The sequence below is a fragment of the Ascaphus truei genome, chromosome 20 (genome assembly GCF_040206685.1).
Source record: "Ascaphus truei isolate aAscTru1 chromosome 20, aAscTru1.hap1, whole genome shotgun sequence".
Classification (NCBI taxonomy): Eukaryota; Metazoa; Chordata; class Amphibia; order Anura; family Ascaphidae; genus Ascaphus; species Ascaphus truei.
This window is the reverse complement of record NC_134502.1, coordinates 24,478,951-24,500,099: the sequence shown is the minus strand read 5'-3', so window position 1 is coordinate 24,500,099 and position 21,149 is coordinate 24,478,951. Positions and strand designations below refer to the sequence as shown.

Sequence of the window (21,149 nt, the reverse complement as noted above, 5' to 3'; positions counted from 1 at the left end):
CGGCCTGCTGGTGAGCGAGACTGCCTGCTAGTGAGCGAGATTGCCTGCTGGTGAGTGAGACTGCCTGCAAGTGAGCGAGACAGCCTGCTAGTGAGCGAGACAGCCTGCTAGTGAGCGAGACTGCCTTCTAGTGAGCGAGACTGCCTTCTAGTGAGCGAGACTGCCTGCTAGTGAGCGAGACTGGCTTCTAGTGAGCGAGACTGGCTTCTAGTGAGCGAGACTGCCTGCTAGTGAGCGAAACTGCCTTCCAGTGAGCGAGACTGCCTTCCAGTGACCGAGACTGCCTGCTAGTGAGCGAGACTGCCTTCTAGTGAGCGAGACTGCCTTCTAGTGAGCGAGACTGCCTGCTAGTGAGCGAGACTGGCTTCTAGTGAGCGAGACTGGCTTCTAGTGAGCGAGACTGGCTTCTAGTGAGCGAGACTGCCTTCTAGTGAGCGAGACTGCTTCCTAATGAGTGACACTGTCTTCTAATGAGTGACACTGTTTCCTAACGAATGATACCACTTCCTAATGAGGGACACTGCTTCCTAATGAGCGACATTGTCTTCTGAGTGACACTTCTTCCTAATGAGTGACACTGCTTCCTAATGAGGGACACTGCTTCCTAATGAGGGACACTGTCTTCTAATTAGGGACACTACTTCCTAATGAGTGACACTGTCTTCTAATGAGGGACACTGTCTTCTAATGAGTGACACTGTCTTCCTAATGAGGGACACTGCTTTCTAATGAGGGACACTGCTTTCTAATGAGGGACACTGTTCCTAATGAGGGGCACTGTCTTCTAATGAGTGACACTGTCTTCCTAATGAGGGACACTGCTTTCTAATGAGGGACACTGTTCCTAAAGAGTGACACTGCTTCCTAATGAGTGACACTGCTTCCTAATGAGGGACACTGTTCCTAATGAGGGACACTGTTCCTAATGAGTGACACTGCTTCCTAATGAGTGACACTGCTTCCTAATGAGGGACACTGTTCCTAATGAGGGACACTGTTCCTAATGAGTGACACTGCCTTCTAACGAGTTACACTGCTTCCTAATGAGTGACACTGCTTCCTAATGAGGGACACGGTCTTCTAATGAGTGACACTGCTTCCTAATGAGTGACACTGCTTCCTAATGAGGGACACTGTCTTATAATGAGTGACACTGCTTCCAAATGAGTGACACTACTTCTTAATGAGTGACACTGCTTCCTAATGAGTGACACTGTCTTCTAATGAGGGACACTGCTTCCTAATGAGTGACACTGCTTCCTAATGAGTGACACTGCCTTCTAATGTGTGACACTGCTTTCTAATGAGTGACACTGTCTTCTAATGAGTGACACTGCTTTCTAATGAGTGACACTGTCTTCTAATGAGTGACACTGCTTTCTAATGAGTGACACTACTTCTTAATGAGTGACACTGCTTCCTAATGAGGGACACTGTCTTCTAATGAGTGACACTGCTTTCTAATGAGTGCCACTACTTTTTAATGAGTGACCCTGCTTCCTAATGAGTGACACTGCTTCCTAATGAGTGACACTGCTTCCTAATGAGTGACACTGCTTCCTAATGAGTGACACTGCTTCCTTATGAGTGACACTGCTTCCTAATGAGTGACACTGCCTTCTAACGAGTTACACTGCTTCCTAACGAGTGACACTGCTTCCTAATGAGTGACACTGCTTCCTAATGAGTGACACTGCTTCCTTATGAGTGACACTGCTTCCTAATGAGTGACACTGCTTCCTAATGAGTGACACTGCTTCCTAATGAGTGACACTGCTTCCTTATGAGTGACACTGCTTCCTAATGAGTGACACTGCCTTCTAACGAGTTACACTGCTTCCTAACGAGTTACACTGCTTCCTAACGAGTGACACTGCTTCCTAATGAGTGACACTGCTTCCTAATGAGTGACACTGCTTCCTTATGAGTGACACTGCTTCCTAATGAGTGACACTGCTTCCTAATGAGTGACACTGCTTCCTTATGAGTGACACTGCTTCCTAATGACTGACATTACTTCTTAATGAGGGACACTGTCTTCTAATGAGGGACACTGTCTTCTAATGAGGGACACTGTCTTCTAATGAGGGACACTGTCTTCTAATGAGGGACACTGTCTTCTAATGAGGGACACTGTCTTCTAATGAGTGACACTATCTTCAGAGTGACACTGTTTCCTAATGAGTGACACTATCTTCTGAGTGACACTGCTTCCTAACGAGTGAGACAAAGGATGCCTTCTCTCTGGGACTGTCCCCACTGCTCCTTCACTCCGTGACCGTCCCTTCCTATATGTTACTGTCCCCCTATGACTAGCAGTAGGATTATTCAGATGTCACTAAGCTCAGTCTCTTGTCCCTGGCATTATCTCTCATGAAGATACAGAGATGTAAAGTGTAACCTATATTAATGATTGCTTCCAGCTGGGTAATAAATATAGAGCAGAAAACAGGAGAGTTTCCATGGAAATTCTACATTTAGCATCCCGGAGAGAGGCTGGTTTCAGTTTTATTCATGTTTTTATTCTGAGAGGCTGAGTGAGACAGTGATACAGTAATACAGTGATATAGACAGGAGGGAGTCTGTCCCTCCCCCCGCAGGGTGACACAGACAGGAGGGAGCTATGGGACATGGAGTCACCCTGCGGTGGGAGGGACAGATACCATGTCCCATAGCTCCCTCCTGTCTGTGTCACTGTCACCCGGCAGTGGGAGGGACAGACTCCATGTCTCATAGCTCCCTCCTGTCTGTGTCACTGTGTCACCCTGCGGGGGGAGGGACAGACTCCATGTCCCATAGCTCCCTCCTGTCTGGGTTAGTGTCACCCTGCGATGGGAGGGACAAACTCCATGTCCCATAGCTCCCTCCTGTCTGTGTCACTGTCACCCTGCGGGGGGAGGGACAGACTCCGTGTCCCATAGCTCCCTCCTGTCTGTGTCACTGTGTCACCCTGTGGTGGGAGGGACAGACTCCATGTCCCATAGCTCCCTCCTGTCTGTGTTACTGTGTCACCCTGTGGGGGGAGGGACAGACTCCATGCTCCATAGCTCCCTCCTGTCTGTGTCACTGTGTCACCCTGCGGGGGGAGGGACAGACTCCATGTCCCATAGCCCCCTCCTGTCTGTGTCACTGTGTCACCCTGCGGTGGGAGGGACAAACTCCATGTCCCATAGCTCCCTCCTGTCTGTGTCACTGTGTCACCCTGCGGGGGGAGGGACAGACTCCATGTCCCATAGCTCCCTCCTGTCTGTGTCACTGTGTCACCCTGCGGGGGAGGGACAGACGCCATGTCCCATAGCTCCCTCCTGTCTGTGTCACTGTGTCACCCTGCGGAGGGAGGGACAGCCTCCATGTCCCATAGCTCCCTCCTGTCTGTGTCACTGTGTCACCCTGCGGGGGGAGGGACAGACTCCATGTCCCATAGCTCCCTCCTGTCTGTATCACTGTCACCCTGCGGGGGGAGGGACAGACTCCATGTCCCATAGCTCCCTCCTGTCTGTGTCACTGTGTCACCCTGCGGGATGAGGGACAGACTCCATGTCCCATAGCTCCCTCCTGTCTGTCACTGTGTTTTCCTGACTAGTTCTTCCTGTATAAAACAAAATAAACACTAATTAACTTGCAGGTTTTATGACAATGATAAAATTGTCTGAGCAGCGTGTGTGTTTTGGCCTGTGCTCACTTATATTTGTAATACCTCAGAACACATGTATGTGTGTGTCTAACATCCCCTGGGTATTTACTTTAGCATATTATCCGAGAGGAACCGCCGTCTGTGTTTGCTTAAAGAGAGGTGTGCAGAGACTAATGCTGTTTTATCATGACATTATATTATTAACAATGTCCATAAAATAATTTAAAAAAAAGCAAAACATTTATCAACACAAAAATACAAAAGGTATATACATTCTCAGAGGATATATAATATTAGGTTAGGTTGCTGTGAGACTGACCCTTTAACCCATTAAACACGTCCCCGTCATTAGGTCACTTTGCTCCTACGTGAGACAGACCCTTTAACCCATTACACACGTCCCTGTCATTAGGTCACTTTTCTCCTACGTGGGACTGACCCTTTAACCCGTTAAACACATCCCTGTCATTAGGTCACTTTGCCCCTAGGTGGGACTGACCCTTTAACCCATTAAACACGTCCCTGTCATTAGGTCACTTTGCCCCTACGTGGGACTGACCCTTTAACCCATTACACACGTCCCTGTCATTAGGTCCCTTTGCTCCTATGTGGGACTGACCCTTTAACCCATTTAACACGTCCCTGTCATTAGGTCACTTTGCCCCTATGTGGGACTGACCCTTTAACCCATTAAACACGACCCCATCATTAGGTCACTTTGCCCCTACGTGGGACTGACCCTTTAACCCATTACACACACCCCTGTCATTAGGTCACTTTGCCCCTACGTGGGACTGACCCTTTAACCCATTAAACACGTCCCTGTCATTAGGTCACTTTGCCCCTACGTGGGACTAACCATTTAACCCATTACACACGTCCCTGTCATTAGGTCAGTTTGCCCCTAGGTGGGACCGACCCTTTAAGCAAAGCTCTACCTTTTAATGTCTCCCTAACTGTGATCTCACGCCTTCTCTCTGCGATTCCCTCCCTATATTTCATTTAGTGAAGTGGCGGGGGCAGGCCTGCCTCTCAGCAGCAGGCCTCTATCGCCATGGCAACCCCCCTCCAGTACAAGTGTCCCTGCTTCGCTCTCAGTCACTTTAACGAGGTGACATCGTTAGGAGAAAAAAAAAAAAGAGAGGGGATTTAAACCTATTACACAACATGGGAAGGAATTAAGCAAGAACCAATTTGCTAACGAGCTGCTAATTTCCCCCCCCCCCCCCTCCTTTGGTTCGGGTTGGGACGGGCCTAGTCTTTTGCTCTGGAAATCGTTAGCAGAATATTTGACTCAATTATTATTTATGGTAGAATATTTTTTGTTTTGGAGGTTTGGACCCCAAGAGCTTGCGATCAAATTGGTGGAGCCGGCAGTGGGTTTCGAACGGCTGGTGGGAGGGGGGTGGATCACCGCTGTTAGGCCAAGGCCTGCTCTGTGGTGCCGCGAGGCCTGAGAAAGAGGAGCCGGAGGTAGGCGGGGCGGAAGGGTAGTCTAGGCCTCACAGCCTAACTGCGAAAGTAGCCATTAACTGAAGAGGTGAAGGGACGTGGGGTTAACTAGGACAGGAAATGGATACGATGGCCGATTTGAGGTTCTTCGGAAGAGCCCACGGTGCTGGGGGACCGATGGATTTTGGGTAAGTGTGGGTACATTCGTCTCTCTCCCCCTGCGCCACACTGATGTATCCCAGAATCCCGCTGGAGGCAGAAAATGGCCATGTTGGGGTTTGCCACAGTTAGAGAGGGGCTTAGAGTTTACAGGGTGGAAGGGAATATATATAAACAAATGACGTTAAAAGGAGGGTGGGGAGGGGAGAGAATGAAGGAGAGAGGGAGAGAGAATATGAGGGAGGGAGGGAGAGGGGAGAAAGGCAAAGGAGAGAGAATCAAAAGGATAGAGGAAATGGGGAGAGGAGAGAGAATGATGGACAAAGGGGGAGGAGGATAGAAAATGTGAAGGAGAGAGAGAGGGGCAGAGAGGGGCTCAGAGTTTACCGGGGTAAAAAGGGAATATATAGAAATAAAGGTTAAATAAATAAAAAGGGGGCGTGAGGGGGCGAAAGGATGAAGGAGGGGGGAGGGAATGTTAGGGGGATGAAGGAGTGTTGAAGGAGGGAGAGGGGAGAGAATACGAAGGAGGGAGAGGGGAGAGAATACCAAGGAGGGAGAGGGGAGAGAATATGATGGAGAGAGAGGGGAGAGAATATGAAGGAGGGAGAGAATACGAAGGAGGGAGAGGGGGGAGAGGATGTGAAGAAGGGAGAGGGGGCATAGAATATTACTGGGGGAGAGGAAGGATGTGAAGCAGGGAGAGGGGAGAGTGAGGTTGTTATAGGAGGGAGAGGGGGAGAGTGAGGTTGTGAAGGAGGGAGAGGGGAGAGTGAGGTTGTGAAGGAGGGAGAGGGGAGAGTGAGGTTGTGAAGGGTGGGAGAGGGGAGAGTGAGGTGGGAAGGAGGGAGAGGGGAGAGTGAGGTGGGAAGGAGGGAGAGGGGAGAGTGAGGTGGTGAAGGAGGGGAAGGGGTGAGTGAGGTGGTGAAGGAGGGGGAGGTATGGAGAGGGGAGAGTGAGGTGGTGAAGGAGGGAGAGGGGAGAGTGAGGTTGTGTAGGAGGGAGAGGGGAGAGTGAGGTTGTGAAGGAGGGAGAGGGGAGAGTGAGGTTGTGAATGGTGGGAGAGGGGGAGAGTGAGGTGGTGAAGGAAGGAGAGGGAGGGAGAGGGGAGAGTGAGGTGGTGAAGGAGGGGAAGGGTGAGTGAGGTGGTGAAGGAAGGAGAGGGAGGGAGAGGGGAGAGTGAGGTGGCGAAGGAGGGAGAGGGAAGAGTGAGGTGGTGAAACAGGGAGAGGGAAGAGTGAGGTGGTGAAACAGGGATAGGGGGGAGAATGAAAAGGTAGGAGGGATAGAGGAGAGAGAAAATGTGGAGGAGAGGGGAGAGAACGAAAGAGGGAGAGGGGAGATACAGTAGATTGAAGGAAAGAGGGGGGCTGAGAATGTGAAGGAGGATGGGAGAGGAATGATGGGAGGAAGAGGGGATAGAGAAGGTGAAGAAGAAGAGGGGAGAGAGATGATTTGAAGGAGAGAGGGGGAGAGAATGTGAAGGAGGGATGGGGAGAGGAATAATGGGAGGAAGAGGGGATAGAGAAGGTGAAGGAAGAAGAGGGGAGAGAGATGATTTGAAGGAGAGAGGGGGAGAGAATGTGAAGGAGGGATGGGGAGAGGAATAATGGGAGGAAGAGGGGATAGAGAAGGTGAAGAGAAGAGGGGAGAGAGAGGATTTGAAGGAGAGATGGGGAGAGAATGTGAAGGAGGGATGGGGAAAGGAATGATGGGAGGAAGAGGGGATAGAGAAGGTGAAGGAAGAAGAGGGGAGAGAGAGGATTTGAAGGAGAGAGGGGGAGAGAATGTGAAGGAGGATGGGGAGAGGAATGATGGGAGGAAGAGGGATAGAGAAGGTGAATTTTCTCTTCCACACCCTCCAAACTCTTCCTCACTCTTCTTCACTCTCTTCTACTCCCACTTTCCTCTCTCTATTCTCTCTTCACCCTCTCACCTCTTCTCTCTCTCACTCCCTCCTCTCTCTCCCTATCTCTCTTTCTCTCTATTCCTCACTCTATTTCTATTCCTCACTATCTTCTCTTATCTCTCTCTTTCTTCCTCAACCTCCTCTCTCTCTCTCTCTCTCTCTCTCACTCTCTCTCTCTCTCTCTCTCTCTCTCTCTCTCTCTCTCTCTCTCTCTCTCTCTCTCTCTCTCTCCTCTCTTCCTCCCCCTCTCCTCTGGTATTACTCTCTCTCACTCCCTCTTCTCTCTCTCACTCATTCTCCTCTCTCCTTCTCCCTCTCTCACTCCATCTCCTCTCTCACTCCCTCTTTTCTCTCCCTCTCTCTCTCTCTCTTCCTTCCCCTCTTATTGCTCTCACTCCCTCTCTCTCCCTAGTCTCTCTATATCCCTCTCTCTGACTCCCCCTCTCTCTCTCACGCCCTCTTTTCTCTCACTCCCTCTCCCTTTCCCTCCCTCTCTCCCCTCTCTCACGCCCTCTTCTCTCTCTCTTTTCTCTCTCTCCCTCCCTCTCTTCTCTCTCTCCCCTCTCTCACTCCCTCTCCCTCTCACTCCCTCTCTCTTCTCTCTCCCCTCTCTCTCTCTCTTTTCTCTCTCTCTCTCTTTTCTCTCTCCCTCTCACTCCCTCCCTCTCTCTTCTCTCTCCCCTCTCTCACTCTCCACTCTTATTGCTCCCTCCCTCTCTCTCTCCCCGCACTGATACCATGTTTCCATTGCTCTCTGATGAGTGAAATTGCAGAGTAACGGACCTGACAGTGCAGATCTCACAATTCATGTTCAGGTGGCCGCTGTAAACACTGTACATCATTATATGAGCCCGGCTCTCAGCGGAGCCAAGAGATGGGCAGAACCCATTGTCATTAGGTCAGTTAGCCAGAGGCCCTAAACTAGGCAGAGAGTCACAAACCCAGCTGGGTTACGCAGTGTTTCACCATGGCGGCCATTTTTTAAAGACCCTACAAATAAAGCGACGAATTCACTGGAGGGTGAAGTTCCGAATTAGGAAGAAAAAGGGGAAAATATCAAACATTTGGACTTGCTTACATGTAGTTCTGATGCCATCTTTAAATTCAGGCTACGCGCCAATTAATAAACCCTTTCATCCGGATGTTTTTCTGCCCGGTAATAACTTTGTGTGCTTAATACATTATCACACAAATAAGCTGGTTAATCGCCTCAAAGGATGGGTGTCACAGGGACCCTCTGTGTGCCGCCATGTTCAGAGTTCTGTGTCTCTCTGCTGAATGGCTGCCGCCTCCTGTGATGTCATGCATGACGGGGAGCATGCGGTGGCAGCGGGAGGACGGGCGTTGTATGATGAAGTTCTCACTTCAGAGTGAATTTCTTTAGCAGGGATGAACCCCCCCCCGTGTGTGCGGTATCTCTGCTGCTGGATCATCTAGTCCCAGCGTAACTTCCTGTTACACAGGGAGAGCTGGACGTTCTGTGACATCACACCGATGACACCTGGAACTTCCTGCGCCATAAGTGACATCATCAAAGTGGCGGCATGTTGGTTTCCTCTTCTAGTATGGGAAAACGTTCATAACCGCAACGTACTCATCCAAACGCTAAAGGGGCCAGACGAGTATTTAGAAAATGTAGCCTGCTTTTTACCAAACAGCTAAAAGTGGAGGGCAATAAGTCTATGATAAAAATAAATAAATGTGTCAGGATGCTGAGTCCCTATCGATAACTTACTGGGCCACACGGGGTTCAGACGGTGGGAAGAATACGGACACGGTATATACGGGTGATACAACAAGTTTACGTAACCACTACCAACTCTGGTAACCTGTGATCCTCAGCCGCGGATCACTACACACAGAGCGCAATGTAACACAATCCCCAATGACGCGGCGCGGGTGTGAGTCAGTGTCACTAGTGTAGTAGCCACCCAATCCTGGGTACGTTGGCTTTGTGATGGTGCCGGCACAGTGTGGGAGCTCGTTGTGTACTGAACCTGTTGCAGTCCTGTGCTTCGAAAAGGGTGCTTCGGTACCGCCGATCGTCCCTCTGGTGGCGCTGCATTGTCCCTCTGGTGGCACATGATCATCCACGTCTGGAACTGTCGCTCTCTCTCCAGCTATCATGTGCACACTCTCTGCAGACCTCGACCGAACCTGATAGCGCTCAGCAGATCTGATCCAACATGGCCGCCATCCTTTTTTAAAGGCTCCTCTCCCTCGTAGTCCCTCCTCTTCCACAGCCGTTATTATTGGCTGCTCTCATGTCCATCACAGTCACATGTCCAGAGCACATTGGAGAGGTACCTGCCAGGGGGCAGTGTGAGTGTGTGGAGCTCATCACACAGGAGGTTATATATATAGACATATATATAGGAGAAGGAGCGTCTCAGTGAGTAAAGACACTGACTGGCACCGAGTGTGAAGCACGGGAACCTGGGAGAAGGAGCGGCTCAGTGAGTAAAGACACTGACTGGCACTGAGTTTGAAGCAGGGGAACCTGGGAGAAGGAGCGGCTCAGTGAGTAAAGACACTGACTGGCACTGAGTGTGAAGCAGGGGAACCTGGGAGAAGGAGCGGCTCAGCGAGTAAAGACACTGACTGGCACTGAGTGTGAAGCAGGGGAACCTGGGAGAAGGAGCGGCTCAGCGAGTAAAGACACTGACTGGCACTGAGTGTGAAGCAGGGGAGCCTGGTTAAATTCCTGGTGTCGGCTCCTTGTGACCTTGGACAGGACACGTTATCTCCTGTGCCTCAGGCACCAAAAACATAGATTGTAAGCTCCACGGGGCAGGGACCTGCGCCTGCAAAATGTCACTGTAAAGCGCTATGTAAAACTAGCAGCGCTATACAAGAACTTGCTATTATAATTATTATAGGCAAACATATGTATATATCTTACTATATTATAAAATACTTTGGTCAACCCCTCAATGAGATATAGCCCATCAGTGACATCCTAATGCACATAGCCTGGTGGCAGATATGGAGTCAAATAACTATAAAGAAAATAAAGCTATAAAGTTTACAGAAAGCATTCAATGAAAGAGAGTGAGTTGGCATGGGAGGAGAAAGCAATAATACTGACATCATAAGGTATTAAATGAACGAGACGCGCGGAGGGGGAGAAGCGAGGGAGAGAGAGGAGTGGGGGAGAGAGAGAGAAAGTAGGAGGAGAGAGGCAGGGAGGAGAGAGAGAGAAGGTGGGGAAAGAAACAAATGAAACCCGTCATCATTTTGCGGAGGGCAAGTTGGCGCGCGAAACGCGCATGGGCTGAGTGCTAGTATTTATAGCTATATATATATTTTTATAAGGAAGACAATTACACTGATAAGTTGTATATATAGGGAAACATATGTATGTACACACACACACACACACACACACACACACACACACACACACACACACACACACACACACACACACACACACACACACACACACACACACACACACACACACACACACTCTGTGTATGTATACATACTGAATCAGAGAAAACGAGGGAGCACACCTTAAATCAGAAAATCAAGGCCAATAAAGGCAAGTGCATGCGTCATATATAATATACTCCGCCAGAATCAGAAGAACTCGCCCTGACTTAGCCCCCAAACACTGGAATTTTCGCTACTATGCACTAAAAACGTGTCTCTATACTAACCTGTTGTGCTGTGTCTCATTCCCTGTTTTTTTGGATTCTGGTGGAGTATATACTGTATGTACTGCGTATATATATATATATATATATATATATATATATATATATACACCCTGGCTGTGCTCAAAGCTGTGACCATGCAGCAAGCATAAGCCTATAGGGAACCATGTTATAAATGGTTTTTGAAGCAAAAAGTGGCACTGTGTGCTCATTTGCATGTCATTTCCCAGAATCCCTTGCTGCAGTGGAAGTGCTGGGTGATGATGGGGAAAGGCGGCTTTGCAGACCTGCCTAAGACATGCAGATGAGCATACAGTTGTATTTACATTTATATATATATATATATATATATATATATACATCATTATCATCTTCAGCCCACTGCTGGATGAAGTCTCCCCAATGATCTCCCAGGTACTGCGGTTACAGACTCTCTTCTTCATGTTGCTCCAACTCATTTTCTCATTTCAACTTCCCATCTTAGTTTGGATTGTCATTTTGGTCGTTTAATCGCTCTGGGAAACCAGTCGAGTATCATCTTTATCCAAAGATGGTAATTTTGTGATATGTCCGGCCCACCTCCATTCTAATTTCTTCCCTGCATGGTGATGTCGCAGATTTTTGTTTTGGTTTCAAACCCATTCATTCTTTTTCTTGTCTCTCTGGGTAATACCCAGCATGCATCTCTCCATGCTTCTTTCAGTTGTCTGAAGCTTCTGAATTATGTTTGCACTTAGGGTCCAAGTGTCACATCCATACGTAAGCACGGGCAGGATACACAGGTCACATCCATACGTGAGCGCAGGCAGGATACACGGGTCACATCCATACGTGAGCGCGGGCAGGATACACAGGTCAAACACTTTCCTCTTGAGGTGCGGTGGGAGGTTCCCTTGACATATTGTCTTGTTTCTTCCAAACACCTCCATCCCATCTTCATTCTTCTATTGATTTCGTTTCGAGAGGTTCCCGTCCATTGTTATTTGTTGGCCAAGGTAGACATATTATTCAACGTCTTCTAGTTCTATTCAATTTATTTTGATCTTTGTAGAGTTGACACAAACGTTGAAAGAAGATGAAGCAGCAACTTATGATTGAGAAGAAGCAAATCATCGCACTCAAACCATAGATCAACAATACAAAACTGTGCACATATCATAAAGAGAGCTGAGAACTTCATGAAATTGTACTCGAACACCGATAAAACAGGGTGTAATCGAGCAGAGGACAAGCGAGAAGAAACCACCAATGATGCTCCATGCTTCCTTCCAGAAGAAGTGGTAAAAGCAATAACATCCATGAAGAATGGGAAGGCTGCCAGGGAAGATGGAATTACAACTGAACTCTTGAAAGAAGCTGAGGAAGTAGCAGAGAAAATCCTTAATTAACACATAATCAAGTAGATAACGAGTGAGAAGAAATAATGTACCATGTGTCCTTCCAAAAGTAGCAACGGTAATACAATCTTGTTTGGTAAATAGTAGAGAAAATCCATTCAATCCACTATTTCTATGTGACTTGAAGAACAGAGAATGCCAGAGCAATGGAGCAATGCCAGAGGTATCCTCATCCACAAGACAGGAGACAAAGAAGTCCTCAGGAACGGCAGACCCATCAGTCCATTTCCAATCACTTACAAGGGTTGTATGAAGATACTCGTTAATCGGCTGCAACAGACCCTGGACTTTGCCAACCCTAGAGAACGAGTGGGATTTCGCAGTGGATTCAAAACAATGGACCTCGTCCAAGTTGGACTAGAAGTGATTTCCCGAACGAATGAGTATGATTTACCACTCACTTTAGGATGCATGGATTATACAAAGCACTGGATTCTGTCTACACCTCAGCCATTCTAAATACATTAAGAAATAAAAATGTTTAAGACATTGTAAGGATCATTGTAAGGATCATTTATGTGAATGCCACATCATCCATTAGATTACATGAAGATACAAGCAAGATAAGGATCCGTAAGGCAGCGTGGCCGGGAGACACCGTGTCACCAGGATCAGTGAGGGAGTGCGGCCGGGAGACACCGTGTCACCAGGATCAGCGAGGGAGCGCGGCCGGGAGACACCGTGTCACCAGGATCAGGGAGGGAGTGCGGCCGGGAGACACCATGACACCAGGATCAGGGAGGGAGCGCGGCCGGGAGACACCGTGTCACCAGGATCAGCGAGGGAGTGCGGCCGGGAGACACCGTGTCACCAGGATCAGCGAGGGAGCGCGGCCGGGAGACACCGTGTCACCAGGATCAGGGAGGGAGTGCGGCCGGGAGACACCATGACACCAGGATCAGCGAGGGAGTGCGTCCGGGAGACACCGTGACACCAGGATCAGCGAGGGAGTGCGTCCGGGAGACACCGTGTCACCAGGATCAGCGAGGGAGTGTGGCCGGGAGACACCGTGTCACCAGGATCAGCGAGGGAGTGTGGCCGGGAGACACCATGTAACCAGGATCAGCGAGGGCGTGCGGCCGGGAGACACCGCGTCACCAGGATCAGCGAGGGAGCGCGACCGGGAGACACCGCGTCCCCAGGATCAGCGAGGGAGTGCGGCCGGGAGACACCGCGTCACCAGGATCAGCGAGGGAGTGCGGGAGACACCGCGTCGCCAGGATCAGCGAGGGAGTGCGGGAGACACCGCGTCGCCAGGATCAGCGAGGGAGCGCGGCCGGGAGACACCGTGTCACCAGGATCAGCGAGGGAGTGCGGCCGGGAGACACCGCGTCACCAGGATCAGCGAGGGAGTGCGGCCGGGAGACAGTGTCACCAGGATCAGTGAGGGAGTGCGGCCGGGAGACACCGCGTCACCAGGATCAGCGAGGGAGTGCGGGAGACACCGCGTCACCAGGATCAGCGAGGGAGTGCGGCCGGGAGACACAGTGTCACCAGGATCAGTGAGGGAGTGCGGCCGGGAGACACCGTGTCACCAGGATCAGTGAGGGAGTGCGGCCGGGAGACACCGCGTCACCAGGATCAGCGAGGGAGTGCGACCGGGAGACACTGTGTCACCAGGATCAACGAGGGAGTGCGACCATGAGACCCTGTGTCACCAGGATCAGCGAGGGAGTGCGGCCGGGAGATACCGTGTCACCAGGATCAGCGATGGAGTGCGGCCGGGAGACACCGCGTCGCCAGGATTAGTGAGGGAGTGGGAGACACTGTGTCACCAGGATCAGTGAGGGAGTGGGAGACACTGTGTCACCAGGATCATTGAGGGAGTGGGAGACACTGTGTCACCAGGATCAGCGAGGGAGTGGGAGACACTGTGTCACCAGGATCAGCGAGGGAGTGGGAGACACCGTGTCACCATGATCATTGAGGGAGTGGGAGACACTGTGTCACCAGGATCAGTGAGGGAGTGGGAGACACTGTGTCACCAGGATCAGTGAGGGAGTGGGAGACAGTGTCACCAGGATCAGCGAGGGAGTGGGAGACACCGTGTCACCATGATCATTGAGGGAGTGGGAGACACTGTGTCACCAGGATCAGTGAGGGAGTGGGAGACACTGTGTCACCAGGATCAGTGAGGGAGTGGGAGACACTGTGTCACCAGGATCATTGAGGAAGTGGGAGACACTGTGTCCCCAGGATCATTGAGGGAGTGGGAGACACCGTGTCACCAGGATCATTGAGGGAGTGGGAGACACTGTGTCACCAGGATCAGCGAGGGAGTGGGAGACAGCGTGTCACCAGGATCATTGAGGAAGTGGGAGACACTGTGTCACCAGGATCAGTGAGGGAGTGGGAGACACTGTGTCACCAGGATCAGCGAGGGAGTGGGAGACACCGTGTCACCAGGATCATTGAGGGAGTGGGAGACACTGTGTCACCAGGATCATTGAGGGAGTGTGAGACACTGTGTCACCAGGATCAGTGAGGAAGTGGGAGACACTGTGTCACTAGGATCAGTGAGGGAGTGGGAGACACCGTGTCACCAGGATCATTGAGGAAGTGGGAGACACTGTGTCACCAGGATCAGTGAGGGAGTTGGAGACACTGTGTCACTAGGATCAGTGAGGGAGTGCGGGAGACACTGTGTCACCAGGATCAGCGAGGGAGTGGGAGATACTGTGTCACCAGGATCAGCGAGGTAGTGGGAGACACTGTGTCACCAGGATCAGCGAGGGAGTGGGAGACACCGTGTCACCAGGATCAGCGAGGGAGTGCAGGAGACACCGCGTCACCAGGATCAGTGAGGGAGTGGGAGACACCGTGTCACCAGGATCAGTGAGGAAGTGGGAGACACTGTGTCACCAGGATCAGTGAGGGAGTGGGAGACACTGTCACCAGGATCAGTGAGGGAGTGGGAGACACTGTGTCACCAGGATCAGTGAGGGAGTGGGAGACACTGTGTCACCAGGATCATTGAGGGAGTGGGAGACACTGTGTCACCAGGATCAGTGAGGGAGTGGGAGACACTGTGTCACCAGGATCAGTGAGGGAGTGGGAGACACCGCGTCACCAGGATCAGTGAGGGAGTGGGAGACACTGTGTCACCAGGATCAGTGAGGGAGTGGGAGACAGTGTGTCACCAGGATCAGTGAGGGAGTGGGAGACACTGTGTCATCAGGATCAGTGAGGGAGTGGGAGACACCGCGTCACCAGGATCAGCGAGGGAGTGGGAGACACTCTGTCACCAGGATCAGTGAGGGAGTGGGAGACACTGTGTCACCAGGATCAGTGAGGGAGTGGGAGACACTGTGTCACCAGGATCAGTGAGGGAGTGGGAGACACTGTCACCAGGATCAGCGAGGGAGTGGGATACACCGTGTCACCAGGATCATTGAGGGAGTGGGAGACACTGTGTCACCAGGATCAGTGAGGGAGTGGGAGACACTGTGTCACCAGGATCAGTGAGGGAGTGGGAGACACTGTGTCACCAGGATCAGCGAGGGAGTGCGGGAGACACTGTGTCACCAGGATCAGTGAGGAAGTGGGAGACACTGTGTCACCAGGATCATTGAGGAAGTGGGAGACACTGTGTCACCAGGATCAGTGAGGAAGTGGGAGACACTGTGTCACCAGGATCATTGAGGAAGTGGGAGACACTGTGTCACCAGGATCAGTGAGGGAGTGGGAGACACTGTGTCACCAGGATCAGCGAGGGAGTGCGGGAGACACTGTGTCACCAGGATCAGTGAGGGAGTGGGAGACACTGTGTCACCAGGATCAGTGAGGGAGTGGGAGACACCGCGTCACCAGGATCAGTGAGGGAGTGGGAGACACCGTGTCACCAGGATCAGTGAGGGAGTGGGAGACAGTGTGTCACCAGGATCAGTGAGGGAGTGGGAGACACTGTGTCACCAGGATCAGTGAGGGAGCGGGAGATACCGCGTCACCAGGATCAGCGAGGGAGTGGGAGACACTGTGTCACCAGGATCAGTGAGGGAGTGGGAGACACTGTGTCACCAGGATCAGTGAGGGAGCGGGAGATACCGCGTCACCAGGATCAGCGAGGGAGTGGGAGACACTGTGTCACCAGGATCAGTGAGGGAGTGGGAGACACTCTGTCACCAGGATCAGTGAGGGAGTGGGAGACACTGTGTCACCAGGATCAGTGAGGGAGTGGGAGACACTGTGTCACCAGGATCAGTGAGGGAGTGGGAGACACTGTCACCAGGATCAGCGAGGGAGTGGGATACACCGTGTCACCAGGATCATTGAGGGAGTGGGAGACACTGTGTTACCAGGATCAGTGAGGGAGTGGGAGACACTGTGTCACCAGGATCAGTGAGGGAGTGGGAGACACTGTGTGACCAGGATCAGCGAGGGAGTGCGGGAGACACTGTGTCACCAGGATCAGTGAGGAAGTGGGAGACACTGTGTCACCAGGATCATTGAGGAAGTGGGTGACACTGTGTCACCAGGATCAGTGAGGAAGTGGGAGACACTGTGTCACCAGGATCATTGAGGAAGTGGGAGACACTGTGTCACCAGGATCAGTGAGGGAGTGGGAGACACTGTGTCACCAGGATCATTGAGGAAGTGGGAGACACTGTGTCACCAGGATCAGTGAGGGAGTGGGAGACACTGTGTCACCAGGATCAGCGAGGGAGTGCGGGAGATACTGTGTCACCAGGATCAGTGAGGAAGTGGGAGACACTGTGTCACCAGGATCATTGAGGAAGTGGGAGACACTGTGTCACCAGGATCAGTGAGGGAGTGGGAGACACTGTGTCACCAGGATCAGTGAGGGAGTATGGCCGGGACACACTGTGTCACCAGGATCAGTGAGGGAGTGGGAGACACTGTGTCACCAGGATCAGTGAGGGAGTGGGAGACACTGCGTCACCAGGATCAGCGAGGGAGTGCGGGAGACACTGTGTCACCAGGATCAGCGAGAGAGTGGGAGACACTGTGTCACCAGGATCAGTGAGGGAGTATGGCCGGGACACACTGTGTCACCAGGATCAGTGAGGGAGTGGGAGACACTGTGTCACCAGGATCAGTGAGGGAGCGGGAGACACTGTGTCACCAGGATCAGTGAGGGAGTATGGCCGGGACACACTGTGTCACCAGGATCAGTGAGGGAGTGGGAGACACTGTGTCACCAGGATCAGTGAGGGAGTGGGAGACACTGCGTCACCAGGATCAGCGAGGGAGTGCGGGAGACACTGTGTCACCAGGATCAGTGAGGGAGTGGGAGACACCGCGTCACCAGAATCAGTGAGGGAGTGGGAGACACTGTGTCACCAGGATCAGTGAGGGAGTGGGAGACACTGCGTCACCAGGATCAGCGAGGGAGTGCGGGAGACACTGTGTCACCAGGATCAGCGAGAGAGTGGGAGACACTGTGTCACCAGGATCATTGAGGGAGTGGGAGACACCGTGTCACCAGGATCAGTGAGGAAGTGGGAGACACTGTGTCACTAGGATCAGTGAGGAAGTGGGAGACACCACGTCACCAGGATCAGTGAGGGAGTGGGAGACACTGTGTCACCAGGATCAGTGAGGGAGTGGGAGACACTGTGTCACCAGGATCAGTGAGGGAGTGGGAGACACCGTGTCACCAGGATCAGTGAGGGAGTAGGAGACACTGTGTCACCAGGATCAGTGAGGGAGTGGGAGACACTGTGTCACCAGGATCAGCGAGGGAGTGCGGGAGACACTGTGTCACCAGGATCAGTGAGGAAGTGGGAGACACTGTGTCACCAGGATCATTGAGGAAGTGGGTGACACTGTGTCACCAGGATCAGTGAGGAAGTGGGAGACACTGTGTCACCAGGATCATTGAGGAAGTGGGAGACACCGTGTCACCAGGATCAGTGAGGGAGTGGGAGACACTGTGTCACCAGGATCAGTGAGGGAGTGGGAGACACTGTGTCACCAGGATCATTGAGGGAGTGGGAGACACTGTGTCACCAGGATCAGTGAGGGAGTGGGAGACACTGTGTCACCAGGATCAGTGAGGGAGTGGGAGACACCGTGTCACCAGGATCAGTGAGGGAGTGGGAGACACCACGTCACCAGGATCAGTGAGGGAGTGGGAGACACTGTGTCACTAGGATCAGTGAGGAAGTGGGAGACACCGTGTCACCAGGATCAGCGAGGGAGTGGGAGACACTGTGTCACCAGGATCAGTGAGGAAGTGGGAGACACTGTGTCACCAGGATCAGTGAGGAAGTGGGAGACACCACGTCACCAGGATCAGTGAGGAAGTGGGAGACACTGTGTCACCAGGATCATTGAGGAAGTGGGAGACACCGTGTCACCAGGATCAGTGAGGGAGTGGGAGACACTGTGTCACCAGGATCAGTGAGGGAGTGGGAGACACTGTGTCACCAGGATCATTGAGGAAGTGGGAGACACTGTGTCACCAGGATCAGTGAGGGAGTGGGAGACACTGTGTCACCAGGATCATTGAGGAAGTGGGAGACACTGTGTCACCAGGATCAGTGAGGGAGTGGGAGACACTGTGTCACCAGGATCAGCGAGGGAGTGCGGGAGATACTGTGTCACCAGGATCAGTGAGGAAGTGGGAGACACTGTGTCACCAGGATCATTGAGGAAGTGGGAGACACTGTGTCACCAGGATCAGTGAGGGAGTGGGAGACACTGTGTCACCAGGATCAGTGAGGGAGTATGGCCGGGACACACTGTGTCACCAGGATCAGTGAGGGAGTGGGAGACACTGTGTCACCAGGATCAGTGAGGGAGTGGGAGACACTGCGTCACCAGGATCAGCGAGGGAGTGCGGGAGACACTGTGTCACCAGGATCAGCGAGAGAGTGGGAGACACTGTGTCACCAGGATCAGTGAGGGAGTATGGCCGGGACACACTGTGTCACCAGGATCAGTGAGGGAGTGGGAGACACTGTGTCACCAGGATCAGTGAGGGAGCGGGAGACACTGTGTCACCAGGATCAGTGAGGGAGTATGGCCGGGACACACTGTGTCACCAGGATCAGTGAGGGAGTGGGAGACACTGTGTCACCAGGATCAGTGAGGGAGTGGGAGACACTGCGTCACCAGGATCAGCGAGGGAGTGCGGGAGACACTGTGTCACCAGGATCAGTGAGGGAGTGGGAGACACCGCGTCACCAGAATCAGTGAGGGAGTGGGAGACACTGTGTCACCAGGATCAGTGAGGGAGTGGGAGACACTGCGTCACCAGGATCAGCGAGGGAGTGCGGGAGACACTGTGTCACCAGGATCAGCGAGAGAGTGGGAGACACTGTGTCACCAGGATCATTGAGGGAGTGGGAGACACCGTGTCACCAGGATCAGTGAGGAAGTGGGAGACACTGTGTCACTAGGATCAGTGAGGAAGTGGGAGACACCACGTCACCAGGATCAGTGAGGGAGTGGAAGACACTGTGTCACCAGGATCAGTGAGGGAGTGGGAGACACTGTGTCACCAGGATCAGTGAGGGAGTGGGAGACACCGTGTCACCAGGATCAGTGAGGGAGTAGGAGACACTGTGTCACCAGGATCAGTGAGGGAGTGGGAGACACTGTGTCACCAGGATCAGTGAGGGAGTGGGAGACACTGTGTCACCAGGATCAGCGAGGGAGTGCGGGAGACACTGTGTCACCAGGATCAGTGAGGAAGTGGGAGACACTGTGTCACCAGGATCATTGAGGAAGTGGGTGACACTGTGTCACCAGGATCAGTGAGGAAGTGGGAGACACTGTGTCACCAGGATCATTGAGGAAGTGGGAGACACCGTGTCACCAGGATCAGTGAGGGAGTGGGAGACACTGTGTCACCAGGATCAGTGAGGGAGTGGGAGACACTGTGTCACCAGGATCATTGAGGGAGTGGGAGACACTGTGTCACCAGGATCAGTGAGGGAGTGGGAGACACTGTGTCACCAGGATCAGTGAGGGAGTGGGAGACACCGTGTCACCAGGATCAGTGAGGGAGTGGGAGACACCACGTCACCAGGATCAGTGAGGGAGTGGGAGACACTGTGTCACTAGGATCAGTGAGGAAGTGGGAGACACCGTGTCACCAGGATCAGCGAGGGAGTGCGGGAGACACCGTGTCACCAGGATCAGTGAGGAAGTGGGAGACACTGTGTCACCAGGATCAGTGAGGAAGTGGGAGACACCGCGTCACCAGGATCAGTGAGGGAGTGGGAGACACTGTGTCACCAGGATCAGTGAGGAAGTGGAGACACTGTGTCACCAGGATCAGCGAGGGAGTGGGAGACACTGTGTCACCAGGATCAGTGAGGGAGTGCGGGAGACACCGTGTCACCAGGATCAGTGAGGAAGTGGGAGACACTGTGTCACCAGGATCAGTGAGGAAGTGGGAGACACCACGTCACCAGGATCAGTGAGGAAGTGGGAGACACCGCGTCACCAGGATCAGTGAGGGAGTGGGAGACACTGTGTCACCAGGATCAGTGAGGAAGTGGGAGACACTGTGTCACCAGGATCAGCGAGGGAGTGGGAGACACTGTGTCACCAGGATCAGTGAGGGAGTGGGAGACACTGTGTCACCAGGATCAGTGAGGGAGTGCGGCCGGGAGACACTGTGTCACCAGGATCAGCGAGGGAGTGGGAGACACCGTGTCACCAAAGCTTTTCACTGCAACACCTGGAAGAATTGTTCAAGACATTAGATTGGGTAGATAAAGGAATCAAAATCATTGGTGAATACTTGAGTCCCCTACAATTTGCAGAGGACATTGTTATTTTTGCCACACGCCCAGCAGACCTCCAGCAACAAATCGGAGAACATCGCCGAAGCAAAGTGAGGAAGTGGCCTCCATACCGAGTCTCAGCAAAGGGATGTTCAGCACGTGTCCCGTCTGCAAAGATCGGAATAAATATTCCCTACATGAGCCACATCCTGTAACTTCTGTTAATAATTGTACAGG

General features: G+C 52.3%; 1 protein-coding gene across 1 annotated transcript in view; it reads left to right on the top strand.

Annotated features, from left to right (window-relative positions):
• The first annotated feature begins 12,348 nt into the window (after positions 1 to 12,348).
• The window catches only part of LOC142471039 (potassium channel subfamily T member 1-like), a 35,839-nt gene continuing 27,038 nt past the window's right edge, over positions 12,349 to 21,149 (top strand). The window contains exon 1 of the mRNA XM_075577837.1: positions 12,349 to 12,564. Within this exon, the coding sequence (XP_075433952.1) occupies positions 12,349 to 12,564 (216 nt within the window). The remainder of the gene's footprint in view (positions 12,565 to 21,149) is intronic.